Genomic DNA, 21,063 nt, shown 5'->3' with positions numbered 1-21,063 from the left:
TTAGACATTTTCTACTATGGGCTCACAGAAAAAGCTCAGATGTCTTTAGATCACTCAGCTGGTGGATCTATACATATGAGGAAGACGATTGAAGAGGCTCAAGAGCTTATAGATACTGTTGCTAGAAATCAATATGTGTACTCTAGCAATGAGTTCTCTCCAAAAGAGGAAGTCATGGCAGTAGCCACTGATCCTAATCCTCAAGAACAGATAATTAAGCTTAATCAACAATTACACCTGATGACAAAACAGTTAGCAGAATTTAAAGAGATGCTCCATGAAACTAAAATTGCTAACAAGAACATAGAACTTCAGTTGAATCAAGCAAAACAGCAGATATCTAAACAGATAACAGAAGAATGTCAAGCAGTTCAACTGAGGAGTGGGAAGACATTGAACAACACTGCTCAAAGTAGCAAAAAGCCAAATAAGGAACAATTGACAGAGGATAACCAAACCACTGTCCAAAATCCCTCTGAGGACAGTAAGAGCCCAGAGAGGAGTACGTTTGGCGTTCAAATGCCAGAAAGGGGAGGAAAGCTGGCGTTAAACGCCCATTCCCTGTCCAGTTCTGGCGTTCAAACGCCAGAAAAGGGAGAGAAGTTGGCGTTAAACGCCCAATCTTCACCCAATTCTGGTGTTCAGACGCCAAGGGAGGATCAGACACCTGAGAGTGCTGACAGTAATCCCCCTAAAAAGGCTTCTTCAACCACTTCTGTAAGGAATAAACCTGCAGCAACTAAGGTTGAAGAATATAAAGCCAAGATGCCTTATCCTCAGAAACTCCACCAAGCGGAACAGGATAAGCAATTTGCCCGCTTTGCAGACTATCTAAGGACTCTTGAAATAAAGATTCCGTTTGCAGAGGCACTTGAGCAAATACCTTCTTATGCTAAGTTCATGAAAGAGTTCTTAAGTCATAAGATGGATTGGAGAGAAACTGAAAAAGTATTTCTCACTGAAGAATGCAGTGCAGTCATTCTGAAAAGCTTACCAGAAAAGCTTCAAGATCCAGGAAGCTTTATGATACCATGCACATTGGAGCAAACAACTTTGAGCTTAAGCCTCAATTAGTTTCTCTGATGCAACAGAATTGCAAGTTTCATGGACTTCCATTGGAAGATCCTCATCAGTTCATGGCTGAATTTTTACAAATCTGTGACACTGTTAAGACCAATGGAGTTGATCCTAAGGTCTACAGACTCATGCTTTTCCCTTTTGCTGTAAGAGACAGAGCTAGTATATGGTTGAACTCACAACCTAGAGACAGTCTAAACTCTTGGGAAAAGCTGGTCAATGCCTTCTTAGCTAAATTCTTTCCACCTCAAAAGATGAGTAAGCTTAGAGTGGAAGTTCAAACTTTCAAATAGAAGGAAGGTGAATCCCTCTATGAAGCTTGGAAAAGAGACAAGCAATTTATTAGAAGGTGTCCTTCTGACATGCTTTCAGAATAGAGCATCATAGGTATCTTTTATGATGGTCTGTCTGAGCTATCCAAGATTTCATTGGATCATTCTGCAGGTGAATCTATTCATCTGAAGAAAACGCATGCAGAAGCTTAGAAACTCATTGAAATTGTTGCAAATAACCAATTCATATACACTTCTGAAAGAAATCCTATGAACAATGGGACAACTCAGAAGAAAGGAGTTCTTGAGATTGATACTCTGAATGCCATATTGCTCAGAACAAAATATTGACTCAGCAATTCAATATGATTTCTCAGAATTTGACTGGATTGCAAGCTGCATCCGGCAGTGCTAAAGAAGCCACCTCTGAAGGAGAAGCTTATGACCCTGAGAATCCTGCAATGGAAGAGGTGAATTACATGGGCGAATCCTATGGATCACCTACAATTCTTCATGGAGGAATCACCCAAATTTCTCATGGAAGGATCAACAGAAGCAACAAGGCTTCAATAACAATAATGGTGGGAGAAACAGGTTTTGCAATAGCAAACCTTTTCCATCATCTTCTCAGCAACAGACAGAAAACTCTGAGCAGAGTCATTCTGGCTTAGCAACCATAGTCTCTGATCTATCTAAGACCACACTAAGTTTCATGAATGAAACAAGATCATCCATTAGAAATTTAGAGGCACAAGTGGGTCAGCTGAGTAAAAGAGTTACTGAAACTCCTCCTAGTACTCTCCCAAGTAATACAAAAGAGAATCCAAAAAGAGAGTGCAAGGCCATAACCATGACCAATGTGGCCGAACCTAGAGAGAGTGAGGAGGCAGTGATTTCCAGTGAGGAAGACCTCATGGAACGGCCACTGACCACTAGGGAGTTCCCTCCTGAGGAACCAAAGGAATCTGAGGCTCATCTAGAGACCATAGAGATTCTACTAAACTTCCTATTACCATTCATGAGCTCTGATGAGTATTCTTCCTCTGAAGAGGATAAAGTTACTACTGAAGAGCAAGTTGCTCAGTATCTAGGAGCAATCATGAAGCTGAATGCCAAATTATTTGATAAAGAGACTTGGAAGGATAAACCTCCATTGCTCATTAATGAACTAAACGCCTTGGCTCAGCTGAAGATACCTCAAAAGAAACCGGATCCCGGAAGATTCTTAATACCTTGCACCATTGGCACCATGACCTTTGAGAAGGCTCTGTGTGACCTAGGGTCAAATGTAAACCTCATGTCACTCTCTGTAATGGAGAAACTAAGGATCTTCGAGGTACAAGCTACAAGAATCTCACTAGAGATGGCAGACAATTCAAGGAAACAGGCTTATGGACTTGTAGAGGATGTCTTAGTGAAGGTTGAAAGCCTTTACATCCCTGTTGACTTCATAATCCTGGACACTGGGAAGAATCAGGATGAATCCATCATCCTTGGCAGACCCTTCCTAGCCACATCAAAAGTGTGATTAATGTTGACAGAGGAGAGTTGGTCCTTCAAGTGAATGAGGACTACCTTGTGTTTAAGGCTCAAGGATCTCCTTCTATACACATGGACAAGAAGCATGAAAATCTTCTCTCAATACAGAGTCAAACAGAACCCCCACATTCAAACTCTAAGTTTGGTGTTGGGAGGCCCCAACCATGCTTTGAACATCTATAAAGCTCCATGAGAGCTCACTATCAAGCTATTGACATTAAAGAAGCGCTTGTTGGGAGGCAACCCAATTTTTATTTATCTATGTCAAATTTTCATTGTTATTTTATGTTTTCTTTAGGTTGATGATCATGTGGAGTCACAAAAACAACTACAAAAATCAAAGCAAAACTCAAAAACAACATTAAAAATAGCACACCCTAGAGGAGAAGCTTACTGGCATTAAAAATAAGTCCTCATGGACATATGTGTAGAAGGAGCTCAGTGGAAAAGAGACTCCAAAGGCAAGCCGGTTCAATTGAGAAGGCATGACCTTAAGGCCATGGCTAGAGGATGGCTAGAGTTCATCCAACGCTCTATCATTCCTACTAGCAACCGATCTAAAGTGACTGTAGATCGGGCTATCATGATCTATAGCATCATGATTGGAGAGGAAGTGGAAGTTCATGAGATTATACCTCTAGAACTATACAAGGTTACTAACAAACCTTCCACTTTAGCAAGGTTAGCCTTCCCTCATCTCATCTGTCACCTATGCAATTTAGATGGAATTGTCATAGAGAAAGATATCCTTATTGAAGAGGACAAGCCCATCACTAAAAAGAGGATAGAGCAAATAAGAGAGCCCACTCATGGATCTGAGAAAGTCCCTCATCAAGAAATCCCTGAGATGCCTCAAGGAATGCATTTTCCTCCACACAACTATTGGGAGCAACTCAATACCTCTTTGGAAGATTTGAGTTCTAATATGGAGCAACTAAGGATGGAGCACCAAGAGCACTCCATTATTCTCCATGAAATTAGAAAGGATCAAATAGCCATAAGGGAAGAGCAACAAAGGCAAGGAAGAGACATAGAAGAGCTCAGACGTTCCATTGGATCTTCAAAAGAAAGAACTAGCCGTCATCACTAAGGTGGACCCGTTCTTTGATTTCCTTATTTTTATCTTTCTGTTTTTCGATTTTTATGCTTTATGTGTTATCCATGTTTGTGACTTCATTACATAATCATTAGTGTCTAGTGTCTATGCCTTAAAGCTATGAATAATTCCATGAATCCTTCACCTTTCTTAAATGAAAAATGTGCCTAATTACAAAAGAACAAGAAGTACTTGGATTTCAAATTTTATCTTGAAATTAGTTTAATTATTTTGATGTGGTGGCAATATTTTTTGTTTTCTGAATGAATGCTTGAACAGTGCATATTTTTTATAGTGAAGTTTATGAATGTTAAAATTGTTGGCTCTTGAAAGAATGATGAACAAAGAGAAATATTATTGATAATCTAAAAAGTCATAAAATTGATTCTTGAAGCAAGAAAAAGTAGTGAAAAAAATGGCAGAAAAAAAAAAGAAAAGAGAGAAAGAAAGAAAAGGAAAAAGCAAGCAGAAAGAGCCAATAGCCCTTTAAACCAAAAGGCAAGGGTAAAGAGGATCCAAGGCTTTGAGCATTAATGGATAGGAGGGCCCAAAGGAATAAAATCCTGGCCTAAGCGGCTAAACCAAGCTGTCCCTAATCATGTGCTTATGGCATGAAGGTCCAAGTGAAAAACTTAAGACTGAGTGGTTAAAGTCGTGGTCCAAAGCAGAAAGAGATCCAGGTCAAAAAGAGTGTGCTTAAGAACTCTGGATACCTCTAACTGGGGACTTTAGCAAAGCTGAGTCACAATTTGAAAAGGTTCACCCAGTTATGTGTCTGTGGCATTTATGTATCCGATGGTAATACTGGAAAACAGAGTGCTTAGGGTCACGGCCAAGACTCATAAAGTAGTTGTGTTCAAGAATTAACATACTGAACTAGGAGAATCAATAACACTATCTAAAATTCTGAGTTCCTATAGATGCCAACCATTTTGAATTTCAAAAGATAAAGTGAGATGCCAAAACTGTTCAGAAGCAAAGAGCTACTAGCCCCGCTCATCTAATTGGGACTAAGTTTCATTGATATTGTGGAATTCATTGTATATTCTCTTCTTTTTATTCTATTATATTTTCAATTTGTTGGGGACAACCAACAATTTAAGTTTGGTGTTGTGATAAGCGGATAATTTATACGCTTTTTGGCATTATTTTTACGTAGTTTTTAGTATGATTTAGTTGATTTTTAGTATATTTTTATTAGTTTTTATGCAAAATTCACATTTCTGGACTTTACTATGAGTTTGTGTGTTTTTTTGTGATTTCAGGTATTTTCTGGCTGAAATTGAGGGACCTGAGCAAAAATCTGATTCAGAGGCTAAAAAAAGACTGAAGATGCTGTTGGATTCTGACCTCCCTGCACTCAAAGTAGATTTTCTGGAGCTACAGATGTCCAATTGGCGTGCTCTCAATTGCATTGGAAAGTAGACATCTTGGGCTTTTCAGAAATGTTTAATAGTTTATACTTTGCCTGAGATTTGATGGCCCAAACTAGCATTCCAAAACAGCATAAAAATTCTGGCGTAAAAAGCCCAAACTGGCATAAAAGCTGGAGTTAAACGCCCAAACTGACACCAGAGCTGGCGTTTAACTCCAAGAGAGGCCTATGCACATGAAAGCTTCAATACTCAGCCCAAGCACACACCAGGTGGGCCCCAAAAGTGGATTTCTGCACCATTTACTTATTTCTGTAAACCCTAGGTTACTAGTTCTCTATAAATAGGACCTTTTACTATTGTATTTTTATTCTTTTGATCATCTTTGATCTTGGGATCAGGTCTTTGAACCCTTTCTATTGTTTCATGTTATTTGGGAGGCATGGCCACTCGGCCATGTCTAGACCTTGTTCTTATGTATTTTTAATGGTGGAGTTTCTACACACCATAGATTAAGGTGTGGAGCTCTGCTGTTCCTCATGAATCAATGCAATTACTACTGTTTTTTATTCAATTCAAGCTTATTCTTGTTCTAATATATTCACTCGTACTTCAACCTGGTAGATGTGATGATCTGTGACACTCATCATTATCCTCCCTTATGAACGCGTGCCTGACAACCACCTCCGTTCTATCTGTGAGAGCTTGAGTGTGTATCTCTTGGCCTCCTGGTTCACGATGCATGGTTGCCTCTCCTGACAACAGATCTTCCATTCTGTGCAATCAGAGTCTTCGTGGTATAAGCTAGAATCACATGGGTAGCATTTTTGAGATCCGGAAAGTCTAAACCTTGTCTGTGGTATTCCGAGTAGGATCTAGGATGGGATGACTGTGACGAGTTTTAAACTCGCGTGTTGGGCACAGTGACAGTGTGCAAAAGGATGAATGGATCTTATTCTGACATGATCAAGAACCGACAGATGATTAGCCATGTGGGAAACCATAGAGGACCATTTTTACTGAGAGGATGGATGGTAGCCATTGACAACGGTGATCCAGCTACATACAGCTTGCCATGGAAAGGAGTATGAATGATTAGATGAAGGCAATAGGAAAGCAGAGGCTCAGAGGGAACAAAGCATCTTCATATGCTTATCTGAAATTCTCACCAATGAATTGCATAAGTATTTCTATCATATTTTCTGTTCTATTTTGTTTTTCATTTATCAAAACCCCATATCCATTTGAATCCACCTGACTGAGATTTACAAGGTGACCATAGCTTGCTTCAAGCCGACAATCTCCGTGGGATCGACCCTTACTCACGTAAAGTATTACTTAGACGACCCAGTGCACTTGGTGGTCAGCTGCACGAAGTTGTGTATCACGATTTCGTGTACCAATTAGAATATCATCAATGAAGATGATGACGAATCTAGCTAGGAAAGGACGGAATATCCGGTTCATATAGTCCATGAACATAGCAGGAGCATTGGTTAACCCAAATGACATCACAGTGTATTCAAAGTGACCATATCGAGTTTTGAAAGCAGTTTTCAGAATATCTTCATCTCTCACTTTTATCTAGTGATACCCAGACCTTAAGTCAATCTTGGAAAAGACACTAGCTCCTTACAATTGGTCCATCAGATCATCAATTCTCAGTAACAGGTATTTATTCTTTACAGTTATTTTGTTCAGTTGTCTGTAATCTATGCACAGCCGCATACTTCCATTCTTCAATTTTACCAACAACACCGGTGCTCCCCACGGAGAAATGCTCGGACAAATGAAGTTCTTACTCACCAACTCCTCCAGCTGAGCTTTAAGTTCAGTCGGCTCCGAAGGCGACATTCGGTAAGGTGCAATTAAAATTGGTCCTGCTCCAGGAACCAGCTCAATTCCAAATTTGATTTCTTTGGAGGGAGGAAATTCAGGTATGTCTTCAGGGAATATTTCTGGAAATTCATTCACAACTGGAATTTGATTCAAAATTTGCTCCTCACTCGAGACATTGGCGGCTAACAGCATAACACCCTAACATTCACATCCGCTGCAGTTTACGACAATGGAATTTAGATAATAACCTATCGCCACAACCGGTCCTTCTGACCCTTCTGACATAAAATGCAATGAACTTTCAGAGCAGTCAAGCAGAATGCGATTTTTTGATAACCAATCTAATCCCAAGATGAGATCAAGACCAGTCATCTGCAAACAAATTAAATCATGGACAAAATCTCGTTGTTTAACTCGGAACGGAACTTGTGGACAGCCTAATCTAGTCACAATAGCTTCAGAGGTAGCATTATGCACTTTCAAATCATAGGTCAAAACAACTATCTTCAATCTTAACTCACTAGCCTTCTCGAATGCTACAAATGAGTGTGATGCTCCAGTATCAAATAAGGCAATTAAAGTTTTACCATCCATTTGACAATTACCTCTCATCAGTCTCTCAGATCCATCGGCACCCACAACAGATGTAGTGAACACTCGCCTTGGCCGCTGTGCTCTCCCTGCGTCATCCCTCTTCTTGTTCGGATAGTTCTAAGACAAATGTCCGGCTCCACCACAGTAGTAGCATACACCTAAACCCGCTCTGCACAGAGTATTCGGGTGATACTTCCCACATCTTCTACAAGTCAAGTCATTATGTGGAATATGAGCTTGCTTTCCTTTGCTTCTTCCCTGGTTGTTGTTATCATTAAATTTCTGGATGTTATTCTGACCCAGATGTTGTTGTGGGACATAACCACGTCGCTTGAAGTTTCAAACTTTAGGTGCAAAATTCTTCCACTGATCCCTCCTAACAAAAGTTCGGTGATCACCTTTATCTGATGCCGCCTTTCTCACACAATCCTCTGCAACTCTGCTTTTGTTTACTAATTCAGAGAAGGTTCCAATTTCGATTGGGTCCACGATACTCAGAATGTTACTCTGAAGTCCACCTTCGTATTTAATGCATATCCATTCTTCGAAGTCCTTCGGAGCACCCTGACAGATCTTAGAAAACCGACACAGCTCCTCAAATTTGTTTGTGTACTCAGCTACTGATATTGAACCCTACTTCAGTTGCAACAATTCAAACTCCTTAGCTGTCCTAACCAAATTGGAAAAATACTTTTTGTAGAACTCAATTTAGAATGCGCCCCATGATATCGCAGCATCATCCTGCTGTAGAAGACAGTAAGTTCCCTTCCACTAATACTGAGCTTCACCTACCAGCTGGTAAGTGGCAAACTCAACTCACTGATCTTCAGGCACTTGTTGTGCTTACAAAGCTTGTTCCATTGCCTGAAACCAATTATCAGCCTCGGTCGGATTCGTGGTTCCTCTAAAGATTGATGGGTTTAATTTCAAAAAGGTAGCTAACGCTATCGGCCCATTTCCGCTGTTATCCTCGTTACCATTATTAACTTGCTGACTAACGAACCGTTGCCTGCATAGCAGCCGCCACATTCTCCAGGGTGTTCATAAAGTTCATGGGATTATTTGCAGTTGTTTCAGGTTTTGTAATTAATATTCTAGCCTCTGCCTTGACCGCGCCCGCGTCCACGAGTCATCATTTGGTTCTTGTTCACACCAAACAAGTGATATTAAGGTGATCAGTCTCAATATCTCAAGTCTAATGCTTCAAAGTCCCAAATGCATGCTCATAAACAAATATGCCACATATATCAATTAGATATCCTAATTAGCATATACACACACCCAGAGTATGTCCAGAAGCATAGTCAGTGCGTCTTTCGGGCTCTACAGGAATGAATTGCTCTGATACCATAATGTAACACCCTACTACATAGAGCCTCACGCTTAAGTCAAAAAGAAGAGGTGATGAGGTTTACGACCTCTAAAAGTAAAATACATACATAATATAGTTGAAAGAATTCATATCTAGGAGCCTTGAAGAATAAGCTAAACAAAAGCGAAAACAGAAAATCATACGAATAAGCATAGAAAAAGAATGGACAAGATCAAAAATGGTTGAAAACATAATATACATATCAGAGTTCCAAAACACAGATATCAAGCTCCAGACTCGACCTGCGAAGCTAAGGCCAGCCAGAGTATATAATTATGTATATATACAACCCAAAATAAAACTCAAACCATAAAATAAACCCCTGTATCTCCAAGTCGACCTCTAGGAGGGACAAAACACAAAATATACATGTGAAGATTCTATAAACATATATACATAGCCTAAAACAAAATATGACAGTCCAAAAGATAGTTCTTAAGCCAGAGGCATTCCTATAATTCCGACACTTAGATTTCAGCTTAAAGATTCAACTAAACTAGAAATTAGGTAAGTTATCTAAGATATTCAAGTTCTAAATCTAACTTTAACTTAACACTTCACTTTCTGTCTCTTTCAATCCCCCGAATCACCAGCGAAACACCCCACTCACACCTCTGCCAAGAGGGGTCTCTCAGAAAACATACACATACAATTCAAGCAAGGAAAACACAGATAGAGGAGCAATTACAGCAAGTAAAATAAATAGCAGATAAGCAGAGTTAAATAGTTAATAAGCAAATTAAAACAATGCACACTCAAGCAAAACATACAGATGCATATGATGCATGCCTGTCCTATGGCTGATGAATCTCATCTATCGGTTATACAGCCAACCCGATATGTCCTGGTAGCTAACCATTGGACAGTCCCTCTGCGCGCTTCTCCAAGCTCAATAATATCCATGAGAAAAATCCCTAGCTCATCCATGGAGAGAGACAAAATCCCAAGCTCAAATTCTTATATATATGCATGCCCAATGGAAAACTCAGGGAGTTAAAGTGCCTGGTCACAACTTACATATAGATCGTCAACAATTTATCTCAATTTTTGCAAGTCTCATATGCTCTTAAATTGATTATCATCATCATTTCATATCTCATTGAATCTCAAATTCATCATTATTACTATTATCATTCCTCATTATCACACCTCCCATTCCATCCATCTATAATTTAAACTCAAAATATAATTCTTTTTTTCTAAATAAATCAAACTTAAAACATATAATCCTTAAAACCAATTCTTTCTAAATAATCACTTCAAACGACACTTCTATTTTTTATAAAAATTTTAGCAGCATCTCTAAATCTCAAACTTCTGCCACCCTTCAAGGGTCCCAACTACCAAACTAAACACCTCTAAATCATTCAAATCATTTCCAGTATTGAATTATTTCAAAATCAAAGTAATTTTTAATATTAATTCTTTTCTAAAAATCAACCAACTCCAATAACAAACCATTCACAAAATCAAATCACACATCATATACCATTTTCACAGTCCATCAATAATTCATTTAGTTCATTCCTATCTTAGGGTCTTCTAGCCTAAGTTTTCACGAGACATTAAACATTAACTACGAGAAACCAAAATCATACATTGGCCGATTCCTCCCTAGGCTCGGAACACCTCAAAAACCTCTCTTTTTACAAGCTCCAAGCTTTCAAACATCAATTCCTCAAACTTAATCACCCGGATTTTGTTTCAAACCGCCCAATTGAACTCCAAATCAACAAGAACACAATCTAATTCAAATAATATCACTATAATCATCATAGGATTCACTAATTCAACGATTTCAACAATTCACAAGGGTTTAACAGTTTCTTACCTTACTCACGGATCTATTGGACAAAACTCAGTGATTATCCGCTGCTAGAGTTTATCTAAACTATCAAAATCATTCAATTCCTTGATATCCAAATCCTAAAATCACGAAATTCAGGAGAGGGAGAACTGGGAGAGAAATGTTAATTTCTTACCACTTTGTTCAGATAGAATTAAAGAGAATTCCGAAACAAACACGTGACTGCTGATGGCTCATCAATCAGAGCTCTGAATTGAAAATTATGGACGATTGAATTTTGGAAACGTTTACCCCCTTTTTCCCTTTTATGTGAATCTCTCTTCTCTCGGTGTTTCTCATAAATGAGAAGGAATAGGGGGCAGCACGATGGGCGACGACGGCGCAATAGGGGCTGGAGGTAGACGTCAACAGTGACAAACGTCAATGACGCGATCAACGGGAGGAGAAGTGGAAGAGAGAGGATGCAAGTGCGTATAGTGAGTGATTTATAACTTGGGACTATACAGCACGGATATGCAGAGTGTAAAACCTAATTTTTTGAACTTCAAAACTAGATTTAGAGAGTAGCTGGCTGAGTTAGCTTATAAGAGAGTTGGCCCCAGTACTTTTTCATTTCCAAATATTAAAAAGCATGTTTTTATGGTTTAAAATTTGAATTTAATTTTAATGCATTGTCAATGTAAAACCGTTTTATACGTACATCTAATCACATAACGTCACATTAGCAAATTGACCGCGTGAATAATCATCTAAAAAATAGTTATGATTGCTATAAAATATTTTACACTATCAATACATCAAAATTAAACTCTTTAAAGTTTTCAATTTATGTATCTTATCAACAGATGTAAACACATTGATGAAACTCCCAAAATACAAAATTTTAAATTCTAACTGATTTAAGACATAGTACCAACCAAAAATGTTACTATTATTAAGTTTTATTTTTCAGAAAACACACTTGCATGAACCCCTTAATATTCATGGTCATTAATTGTGTGTGTATTTTTAATCAACACATAGTTGACTAGTGGTATGAAATGATTAAGGTACACGAATGTGATTATACCAAAAAATGAAAATTACTATTTGTCTTTAAAAAATACAAACACTCTCATCTCTTTATTGTTACTTTTGACTTTTATTAAAGGAAATTCTACAGAAATTGAACTTGTTATTCCGTTCTTTTTAGATTGGGTAGGACCAATTAAAATTCATAAACTTGTAAATTTCACCAATAGTTTTCAATATGTATGGGTTTCTATCGCTATAGGTAAACATTTCCTGATGTAATTTGCTTCATTTCAGATTGTCAGTAATAATACTTTAGAACCTCATCATCATTATGGATAAGTTTGTTTCAACTTAAAAAAGAAAATAAAAAATAATAATAAATTGGAGATCTTAATTATAATAAAATGATACAAATATGTTAAATGTATTTTAATTTTTATTTTTTAAAGAAAAAATAAATAAACTAAAACAAACATAAGCCTTTCTGGAACACTTTAGTTCCACTCATCTGTTGTACGGTAGAATGTCCGATGTGTAATGCTGTTACTGTTTTTTCATGGCACAGGTAGATAGATGACTTCTAAAGAGATTTATTTTTTTTATCTTCAAACCAAACATCATTTCACGCATCACCAATATGCCACAATACCTAACTTAATTTCTTCGTAATTATTTCTCATTATTATCTTAATTTGGTACTTGCACAGTTTCACATAGTTAACCATTTTATCCTGTCTCCAAATATATAGCGAACTTAATTTTACCGTACTAACAGTATAAAACATTTTATACAACCGTCCAATCATATCTGTTCTTTTGAGTGACCATTCATACGGTCAATATAAAAAGTAATTATTTTTATTTATATGACCTTATTGAAAGTATATTAAAATTAAATTCATATAATATTCATTGTTCCAAGAAATAAACATGTAATTCTTTGCCACAGTGAATCCCTTATAACTAGAACTTAATTTTCAAAATTTGATTAACCAAAACATTTTCCACTTCAATTATTCAGAATAAAACAGCATTAATCCTAACAAAAATTTTGTCCAACTCAACTCATGACCATCATCCAGTATGATGACCAGTTTGGCTTCCTTAATGTTATGAAGAAACTGCTAAAAAATTAGTTCTATAGACCTATAATATTATGAAAATACCCTTTTTAACTTTTGGAACTCTAGAAAAAAACCATTTTCATGAAGGGCTGACTCTCAAACAATGCTTTGCTCCAAACAATTCATCAAACCTGATTAAAACTTTGACTCGCAAAAGCGATAGCAGCATTCACATGCATATGGCAGCACGAAAAACTTCGGGCATGTATGCAACCAAGAATTTAGACCATCTAACTCTCATCAGCATCTAGAATGTGAAGAGGATTCAATCAGCACCTGTAGGATAATTTCCAAAGGAACGAGTTGTAGTAAGTTATCGGTCTGATCCAACAGAAGCAAAAAGTAGGGATGCATTTGTTCCTCCAAATCCAAAAGAGTTTGACATAGCAACTCTAATTGGCATCTCTTTTGAAGCAGTCAATGGCATGAAACGATGGGCGAATACAGGATCTGGCTTGGTTAAATTAAGAGTTAATGGAGCAATTCCCTGTCAACAGAAGTTTAGAACATCATAGGACCAACATATTAGAACACACATACAGCAACTGCCTTTAATCAAAGCATAAAAGCAAGAGTCACAAGATTCTCCCTGCAACATGTATGATATAGATGCACATTTCCAACAAAAATAAGTTGCTTACATGTTGTATAGCCAAAACAGAAAAAATTGCTTCAACGGCTCCAGCAGCACCTAGAAGATGACCTATAGCCCCCTGTGCTCCATGAAATATAAAATATGTCATCAACTTCATTTAGCATGCTTTGGAATAAAAATGAATTATCCAACCCAAATGAGAAGAGAAAAGAAAACAAAGAAGAAAAGGGTGTTTGCAGGGTGAGAAGGTTCGGACATATAATGCACTTCTTGGACTAGTACTCAGATTATGAAGACAGTCAGACAAGCATAATTTGTTGGTCAAAGAGCTTGAAATATCTTTTACCTTCGTAGAGGAGAAGGCCAAAGCAGACGAATTTGCATGGCCAGAGAATATGGTTTTGATAGCATTAGCTTCTATCACATCACCTGTATATTGGTTCGTGGTTATATAACTTATAATATAGGAAGTTAGGAACAAACATCCAGAGATAAAAGTAATATGATATTCGATATTCAATATTCAAGCTCAAATTTGCCGCAAGTTGTAAAGCTCCACTTCACTTACCCAACGGAGTAGATGTAGCATGCGCATTTATGTAATCCACTTCAGAAGGATGAAGGCCAGACTGCAATTGATTAACAAATTGTCATTTAAAATGAAGATTGTCTAATCTCTATAGTCCCTATAGTATAGACTATGCTAACAACATCAGAGACTAAACAATGATTACAGTCTGGGCCCTAAAAGTTTAGCTTTTAATCATCAAAGACATCAAAGTCTACCAGCAGGTTTGCAAGTGTTAAAGAACAATTTCCCATGCGTCATTTTATCATGTGGTTTGCGTCTTTCAGAAGAATAAAGTTTGTAATTCCAAAGCTAGGAAATTCTTTAGTATTAATAGATGTCTCACAATCACTATATTATAAGCTATGGAGAAAGAGAATATAATAAATGGTCCAGATAAAGTGTGGGTCACACCACTACTAGTATTAAGCAAGAGATAATCCTTCCATCCAACTCTAAATTAAATTCTTATTTTGCGTATGACCCTTCCCAGACCCTGCGGCAGTTCGGGGTGCTTGTGCACCGGATTGTATATTTTCTCCTTCGATCTTCCATTTTGATATCATGTTGATGGGTCCACCTTGATGACAGCAACTACTAGAAACGGAAAGCACAAAAGCGCTCTCTGATACAAACTGATTTTGGTATCGCAATGGAAGCATGGAGGTTATGATACAAATACTAGATACATAACTTTTTTTTTCCGAAAAGATGCATAAAAATGCTCTACCTAAGATATATGGATACAAAAATACAGAATTCAATCCAGAATTAGATAGAAAGATTCTGCACCGCTTCAACTGATCCCATTACAACCACCAGCAATGCAACTAATATAAATAGGTCCTTCCATCCAACTATGGATCGAGTTCCCTATTTTGGCTTCATATATCTTAGGTGGAATCCTATGATGTAATAAGTCGTTCTAGTACTTTGAATCTTCTTTATTCTTCCATTTTGAATACTGACATCACTTATAATTTCTGCTAAATGAATCCGGAGTGCTCTCAAGCAATAAATACCAAAAACACTGAAGTATCTAATCTTTTACTCTTTTTTATGTAATAATTTCATTTCACATTTGAACTTAACTAACATCTAACCTATACAGCTTTGTGTGTGTGTGTGTGTGTAAGAAACCTTCCCATTCAATCAGACACTGAAGTGAAATGGAGATTATATCTCAAAATTTCTATATCAAGGGGGAGACAAAGAAAGTCAAACATTGAGGACATGTATCAAAATGTATATGTGCACAGTTGGGAGCTCAGCCAACATAAAATCTAAAATGATAACTTCACAAATAAATACACATTCAAGGATCGTCAAAGGAAACCTGTCTTAAAGCATGAGTCATAGCTAAAATAGCACCTCTCCCATCATTCGGAGGTTGAGTGATATGATGTGCATCACCTAGTGAAAATCGGTATGAAAAGAAGTCAACATATAACCAAGATGAGGAATGAATTTTGACATATTCTTTCAAAAAAGAATATTTATCACGGAAAAATAGGAATTGGTCAAACACAGGTAACTTTTTAGCAATTTTTTATGTTAAAAAAATGAGAGGGAAAAAGTTCTTTTAAATAGATCACATTCAACAAATACCTGACATCCCATAGCCACGAACCTCTGCATAGACTTTTGCTCCCCGATTCTTTGCATGATTGAATTCCTTAGAGATGGAGGGAAATAAATAAACAAGAAATAAAACATTATAAGCAAACTAGGTGAATAGGAATTGTTAGGACAGACAACAGACAATAAATTTCTCAACCAACCTCCAAGACCAAGACTCCGCAACCCTCACCTATCCTGAATAAAATATTAGATTACAATAAATAGCAAGTTAGACAAGCCAAACAATCCAATAATTCAAAGTTAGAGAAATACCACTGCAAAAAATAAATGAAATATCAGAATTAGAAAAAATGAATGTGGAATAACTTACACAAACCCATCCCGACCACTATCAAAGGGCCTTGATGCTTCCTGTGGGCTTGAATTATATTTTGTAGTCAAAGCTCTAGACCTACAAAATTTTTCATATTAGAGTTGAAAGATAGCATACAGAATAAGACACAGACATAATCATTAAGGTGAGTCAAACAAACAAAGGACAGAAGGCATCACTCATAATTTACCTGCAGAATCCTGCAATTGATAATGCATCAATGCTGGACTCTGTGCCTCCAGCCACCATGACATCTGCATCCCCGAATTGTATCATCCTCACTGCATCACCAATTGAATGTGCCCCAGTAGCACATGCAGTAACTGCCGCATGATTTGGACCCTATAATCAGAAAGGGCAACAAGTTTGTCACCTGCTCAAAATTGTTAATGATCATAAAGGTCATATCATAAGAGTTAAGACACAATATGCCAATAGCTCTGCAACAACTGACAACTTTGCTTTCTTTTACTTGTATTGACATTTGTTATAATCGATCCAGGATAAAATATATCATGTTTGTTTTAGTACCAAACCAATCACCTGATTGACAAAAGTTATTCATCTTTTATCTTTGATTCAGAAAGGTGTCACTTCTCATTGAATTATGTTCAGAATGAGTTATGGATATGGAAGAAGAAAAGAGAGAACAGATATTATGAATAATAGTATAAGTGTATAACACAGATATTTTGATATGAAATATCCAGATATAATGTGTGTACAAAGAGAAAAAACACTGACTCCTATTATAACTATAATCGTAACTATTAACAATGCTAAACCCTCTTCCTACTTAAATAAAGAAATAAACCATGAAACAAAATAAAATAAGAAAATCAACTTTAAGAATAACTGAATAAGATATCATGTATGATACTCTTTGACATTCTAATATATGAAAGAAATATTGTATGATTAACAAATTATAACGTTATTCTAGATACTTTATTATCAAGAAACATAAAAGCAGAAGACATATTTGTTTAATATAGAAGGTCAACTTATTCTACACCTGCAACAAACAAGTAAACTCAATTCCTGAAATCCACATATTTACTTATTTAGAGAATTCAATAAATGGAAATGCAATCGCCTGCCCAGAAGCCACAGAATCCACATATACCTGGAAGCCATATTTCATGCTCACGTGACCTGATGCCATGTTGACCAATATCCGTGGTATAAAAAATGGACTAAGGCGACGAAGACGCTGTATTCAGAGGAGAAAAAAGTAAAAACCAAATAGAATATGGTTTATTAGAGAAAAACTTGAACAAGGATAGATCATCAAACTTCTTTGATACAAGTTAGTTCTAAGAAACAAACCTTCTCACAGAGCAGTTGGGCAGAATCCAAGACGTCACTAATGCTTCCAATTCCACCACCAATAGACACCCCCTGATATTTCTTTTGAAGTTAAAATACATCACAAGGGACCTATCAAAAACAATTCCTCATTAGCCATATTAAAGAGTGCATACCGTTCTTTCCCTGTGCTCCTGCTCAGTGGGAAACCAGTTAGAATCTTTAAGAGCTTCGTCGGCAGCGCATAGTGCATATGCTATAAACCTGGCTATTGATCGATGGTCCTAAGGGAAATGTAGCAAAACTATAATGACATCAATATATGTAATAGAGGTTCCCATACAGCACATATGAGTAAATGCAAAGAAATATAAGATAAAATTAAAAACCTGAAGAAAATACATAACATCTAGCCAATTTTTTTATCTCTTTTCGTGGAAGGAAGGGAACTTTCTCCTTCAAATTTAAAGAGAACATTACTGACTAGCAAGAGGTTCCTGGTTCCATGATTTCATTATACAAAGAAAAAGAACTTGAATTTCCTTTTAGCAGAAAAAAAAAAATCTAAAAATAAAAGTCATGTTTCAAGAAGAATGATTTTCCAAATTCTACAAAATATCATGGTTTCCTACAAAGTATCATGCAGCTGAGAAGAATACAATTGGACATTCATTCAAATGACTATTTGTCTTTGTGCACATATACGAGTAAAAAAAGTCATGTTTCTAATCCATGAAATTATTTTAAAATTCCAGCACAACCAATGCCTTCCAATTTTGAGAAATACAATACTTCAAAGTTCAAATTGCACCCAATATATATGTATATATATAGAAATATAATATAATAAATATCATATTTGCCTTTGAAATATTATGACAGCCACTCACTCATCATAGCATTATTGAATGAACTCTTGAAAATTTATGAATCTATTTCTCTCTTTTATTCAAGACTCATTGCAATATTGAAACAACTAGGCTCGTTTGATTCTGAGAACAGGACAAGGCATGACACAAAAGATAAAAGATACAAAAATTAGTGTTTTTGTATTTTGTTTGATGATAAATTAAATATAAAAAAGAACAAATTACAAAAGTCCAATTTACTCTCATTTTTTTCATACAAAAATTTTAGGAAGAAAATTATAATGATAAAAAATATAATTATGAAAAATTAATAGCAATAATAAAAGAAAAAATGAAAAAAATAAGTTGTATCTCTTGTTAGTATCTATGTGGCCTTCCTGTCAGGAATGACACAAAATACACTAATTCAATGTCGATGGACACAATGTCTGTATCCATGTCTCATCTGCCAAACACGATTTTATGACTATGTGTCCCTGTCTCAATGTCCCGTCCCTATAAACAAACGCAGCCCTACAGATTATAGACTTTTAATCAAAAGTTCACGTACAAGCTACATAGCTCCATTAATTGATGAAAAACAATAGGAGAGATGCTAAAGCTACTGTCATCTGGTAGCATAGTAATATGAAATGTAGTGACCAAGACTTACCTTAGAGTTAAGCCATATTTCCTCATTGAATTCACCTAGATTAGTTCCAGTTGGAACAACTGCAGCAACTTTGGATGTCAACTGATCAAATGTACTCAACTGAGTTTCTTTATCAAAACTACTCATCTGAAGATCTTCCAAACCCAATGACCTTACTCCACATTTACCATCAATTAGGTGCCTCCATGTTTTATCAACTCCACATCCAAGAGGAGTCACCATGCCTAAACCTAAACCAGCACAAACAGATCAATACATTTTGAAAATGAAAATAGTGGCACATGAAAAATGAAGTGAAGAACAACTCATCAATGAAGCAATTCAAGCGTGCACAAAATGATGGAACTGAAATTCTAGCTTTCAATGTGTGATATAAATTATAGGGGTAAATGATCTCCCTAGAGCTTAGGTGATATTATGTTAACACTCTTTAACTTGTCATACCTAGAATGAAATTACCATAATGTTTCACGAGAGATTAGAATCACATTTTACAAAATACAGATTACAAGGTTAGAAGTGTACTAGTGTAGTGTCGCATAAACTTAAGGAAATATTAGTATAGGCTTTTATAGATAGGTGTCATAGTAGTATCCCTTGACCTTGGGAGAGTTCAATATAATTTACCCTAAATTGTATATACGAGCAAGGGTTACAAGTTAAATTAGTCACTCATACATTTATCAAGTTACTTGTTTATACTGCACCCTTTGGATGCAGCCCTCTCCCAAACTCCACGTAGTGCAGGATGCATGTGCACTGGACTGCTCCTTTTTGTATATATGGAGCAAAGCATATTGAAGAGAACTAGATACACCGTACAGTTGGTATGTGATCAGGTATGAACATAATCTTAGCTGCAATTACAAGTTACAAATTCTTGCATGGGGAGAGTATCATTCCCTTCCTTTCAACCTATCCATCATTCTTTTGACACTTCAGTATTTCAAAATATCTATCATTTTATAAAATCTAAATAAGATCAATTACTTTCTTCCATTTATACACCTAAAAAGGATTACTAATCTTTCTTGAATATATTGATCTATTAGTAATCCATTCGGTCAATTTTATGCAAGAATTATTTTGTCAAATCAAATCATTTTCTACCTTAACCAAGATTTTTTCTTTTCCTTTTCACCTTAATCTATCAGATAGATTGAAACACATGAAGTATTCAACCACAGCTAGATAAACATTGTGCAAACAAAAGTTCTTCAAGCAGAATCGAAAAAGCAAAGCTAACAGAATTTACCAGTAACAACTACTCTTCTGGAAGAAACAACAGGAGGAGGATCCATAATAGCTCTACCCCCAGAAGAAGATGAAGAAATGCTTTGGTAAAAGCCGAGGCCACGGGAACCGAAAACTCGGCGCGAAGCACGCATCGCCATGTCCACCTTCTGAACGAACGGCGAAAACTACTGAGAATCTGAAAGATTATGGAATTTGCAATCAGCACAGCGAGTACAATTTCTCAATGCACGGCGTTCAAGAAGATTAGGATACAATGTTCTAGAACTTCTCATGGATTCATTCCGGTACATACAATGGGAGTGTTATCAGTTTCTAGGACGCAGTGTGGCTGGGAAAGCTGAGAGGAGAATAGGTGATGGTAGTGGCAGCGGGTTCAGTGATGGCTTGAAGGCGGAGAAAAGGAGATGATAGTAGTTGGCTGTGGTGAGACTGGTGGTGAAGGTGCAGCTAGGTTGTGCTTGTGCTTAGTGCCAACTACCATGTTGATAGGTCGTCAGGGTCATCGCTTCAAACTTTCGGAAAACTCGGTTCAAGGGTAAACCAATGAGTTAATAGCAAGGTTACAAGAACCAAACCGGTTATTGAACCGGTCGAGTGAGACGGGCTGGCCCGCCCCGTCTAATGAGACGGTTCCTAAAGGCTGGCCCAGCCCGTCGATTTCAATAAATTTATAATTTTTTAAGACAAAATTATAATTTTTAAATTTATAAATATTAAAGTCTTTATAATTCTAAATATCTAATAAATATAATC

General features: G+C 36.6%; 1 protein-coding gene across 2 annotated transcripts; it reads right to left on the bottom strand.

Annotated features, from left to right (window-relative positions):
* Window positions 1-12,891: 12,891 nt before the first annotated feature.
* LOC107473930 (3-oxoacyl-[acyl-carrier-protein] synthase, mitochondrial) lies at window positions 12,892-20,810 on the bottom strand. 2 transcript variants are annotated; one of them, XM_016093525.3, is made up of 15 exons: window positions 20,603-20,810; window positions 20,309-20,485; window positions 19,054-19,283; window positions 17,709-17,816; window positions 17,554-17,625; window positions 17,351-17,437; window positions 16,415-16,566; window positions 16,222-16,302; window positions 16,052-16,085; window positions 15,879-15,945; window positions 15,607-15,683; window positions 14,271-14,331; window positions 14,049-14,131; window positions 13,749-13,820; window positions 12,892-13,594 (listed from the first exon to the last, which is right to left on the bottom strand). In XM_016093525.3, exons 2-15 carry the CDS (start codon window positions 20,445-20,447, stop codon window positions 13,421-13,423), a joined length of 1,437 nt encoding a protein of 478 aa, XP_015949011.1. In that variant the 5' UTR covers window positions 20,448-20,485; window positions 20,603-20,810; the 3' UTR covers window positions 12,892-13,420. The 2 variants fall into 2 exon arrangements, with proteins under 2 accessions (XP_015949011.1, XP_015949010.1); XM_016093524.3 differs by having other exon boundaries at window positions 12,893-13,594; window positions 20,309-20,810.
* Between the last annotated feature and the right edge of the window lie 253 nt (window positions 20,811-21,063).

This window comes from Arachis duranensis, chromosome 2 (genome assembly GCF_000817695.3).
Source record: "Arachis duranensis cultivar V14167 chromosome 2, aradu.V14167.gnm2.J7QH, whole genome shotgun sequence".
NCBI lineage: Eukaryota > Viridiplantae > Streptophyta > Magnoliopsida > Fabales > Fabaceae > Arachis > Arachis duranensis.
The sequence above is the reverse complement of the archived record's forward strand: the minus strand, read 5'-3'. Positions and strand labels throughout refer to the sequence as shown.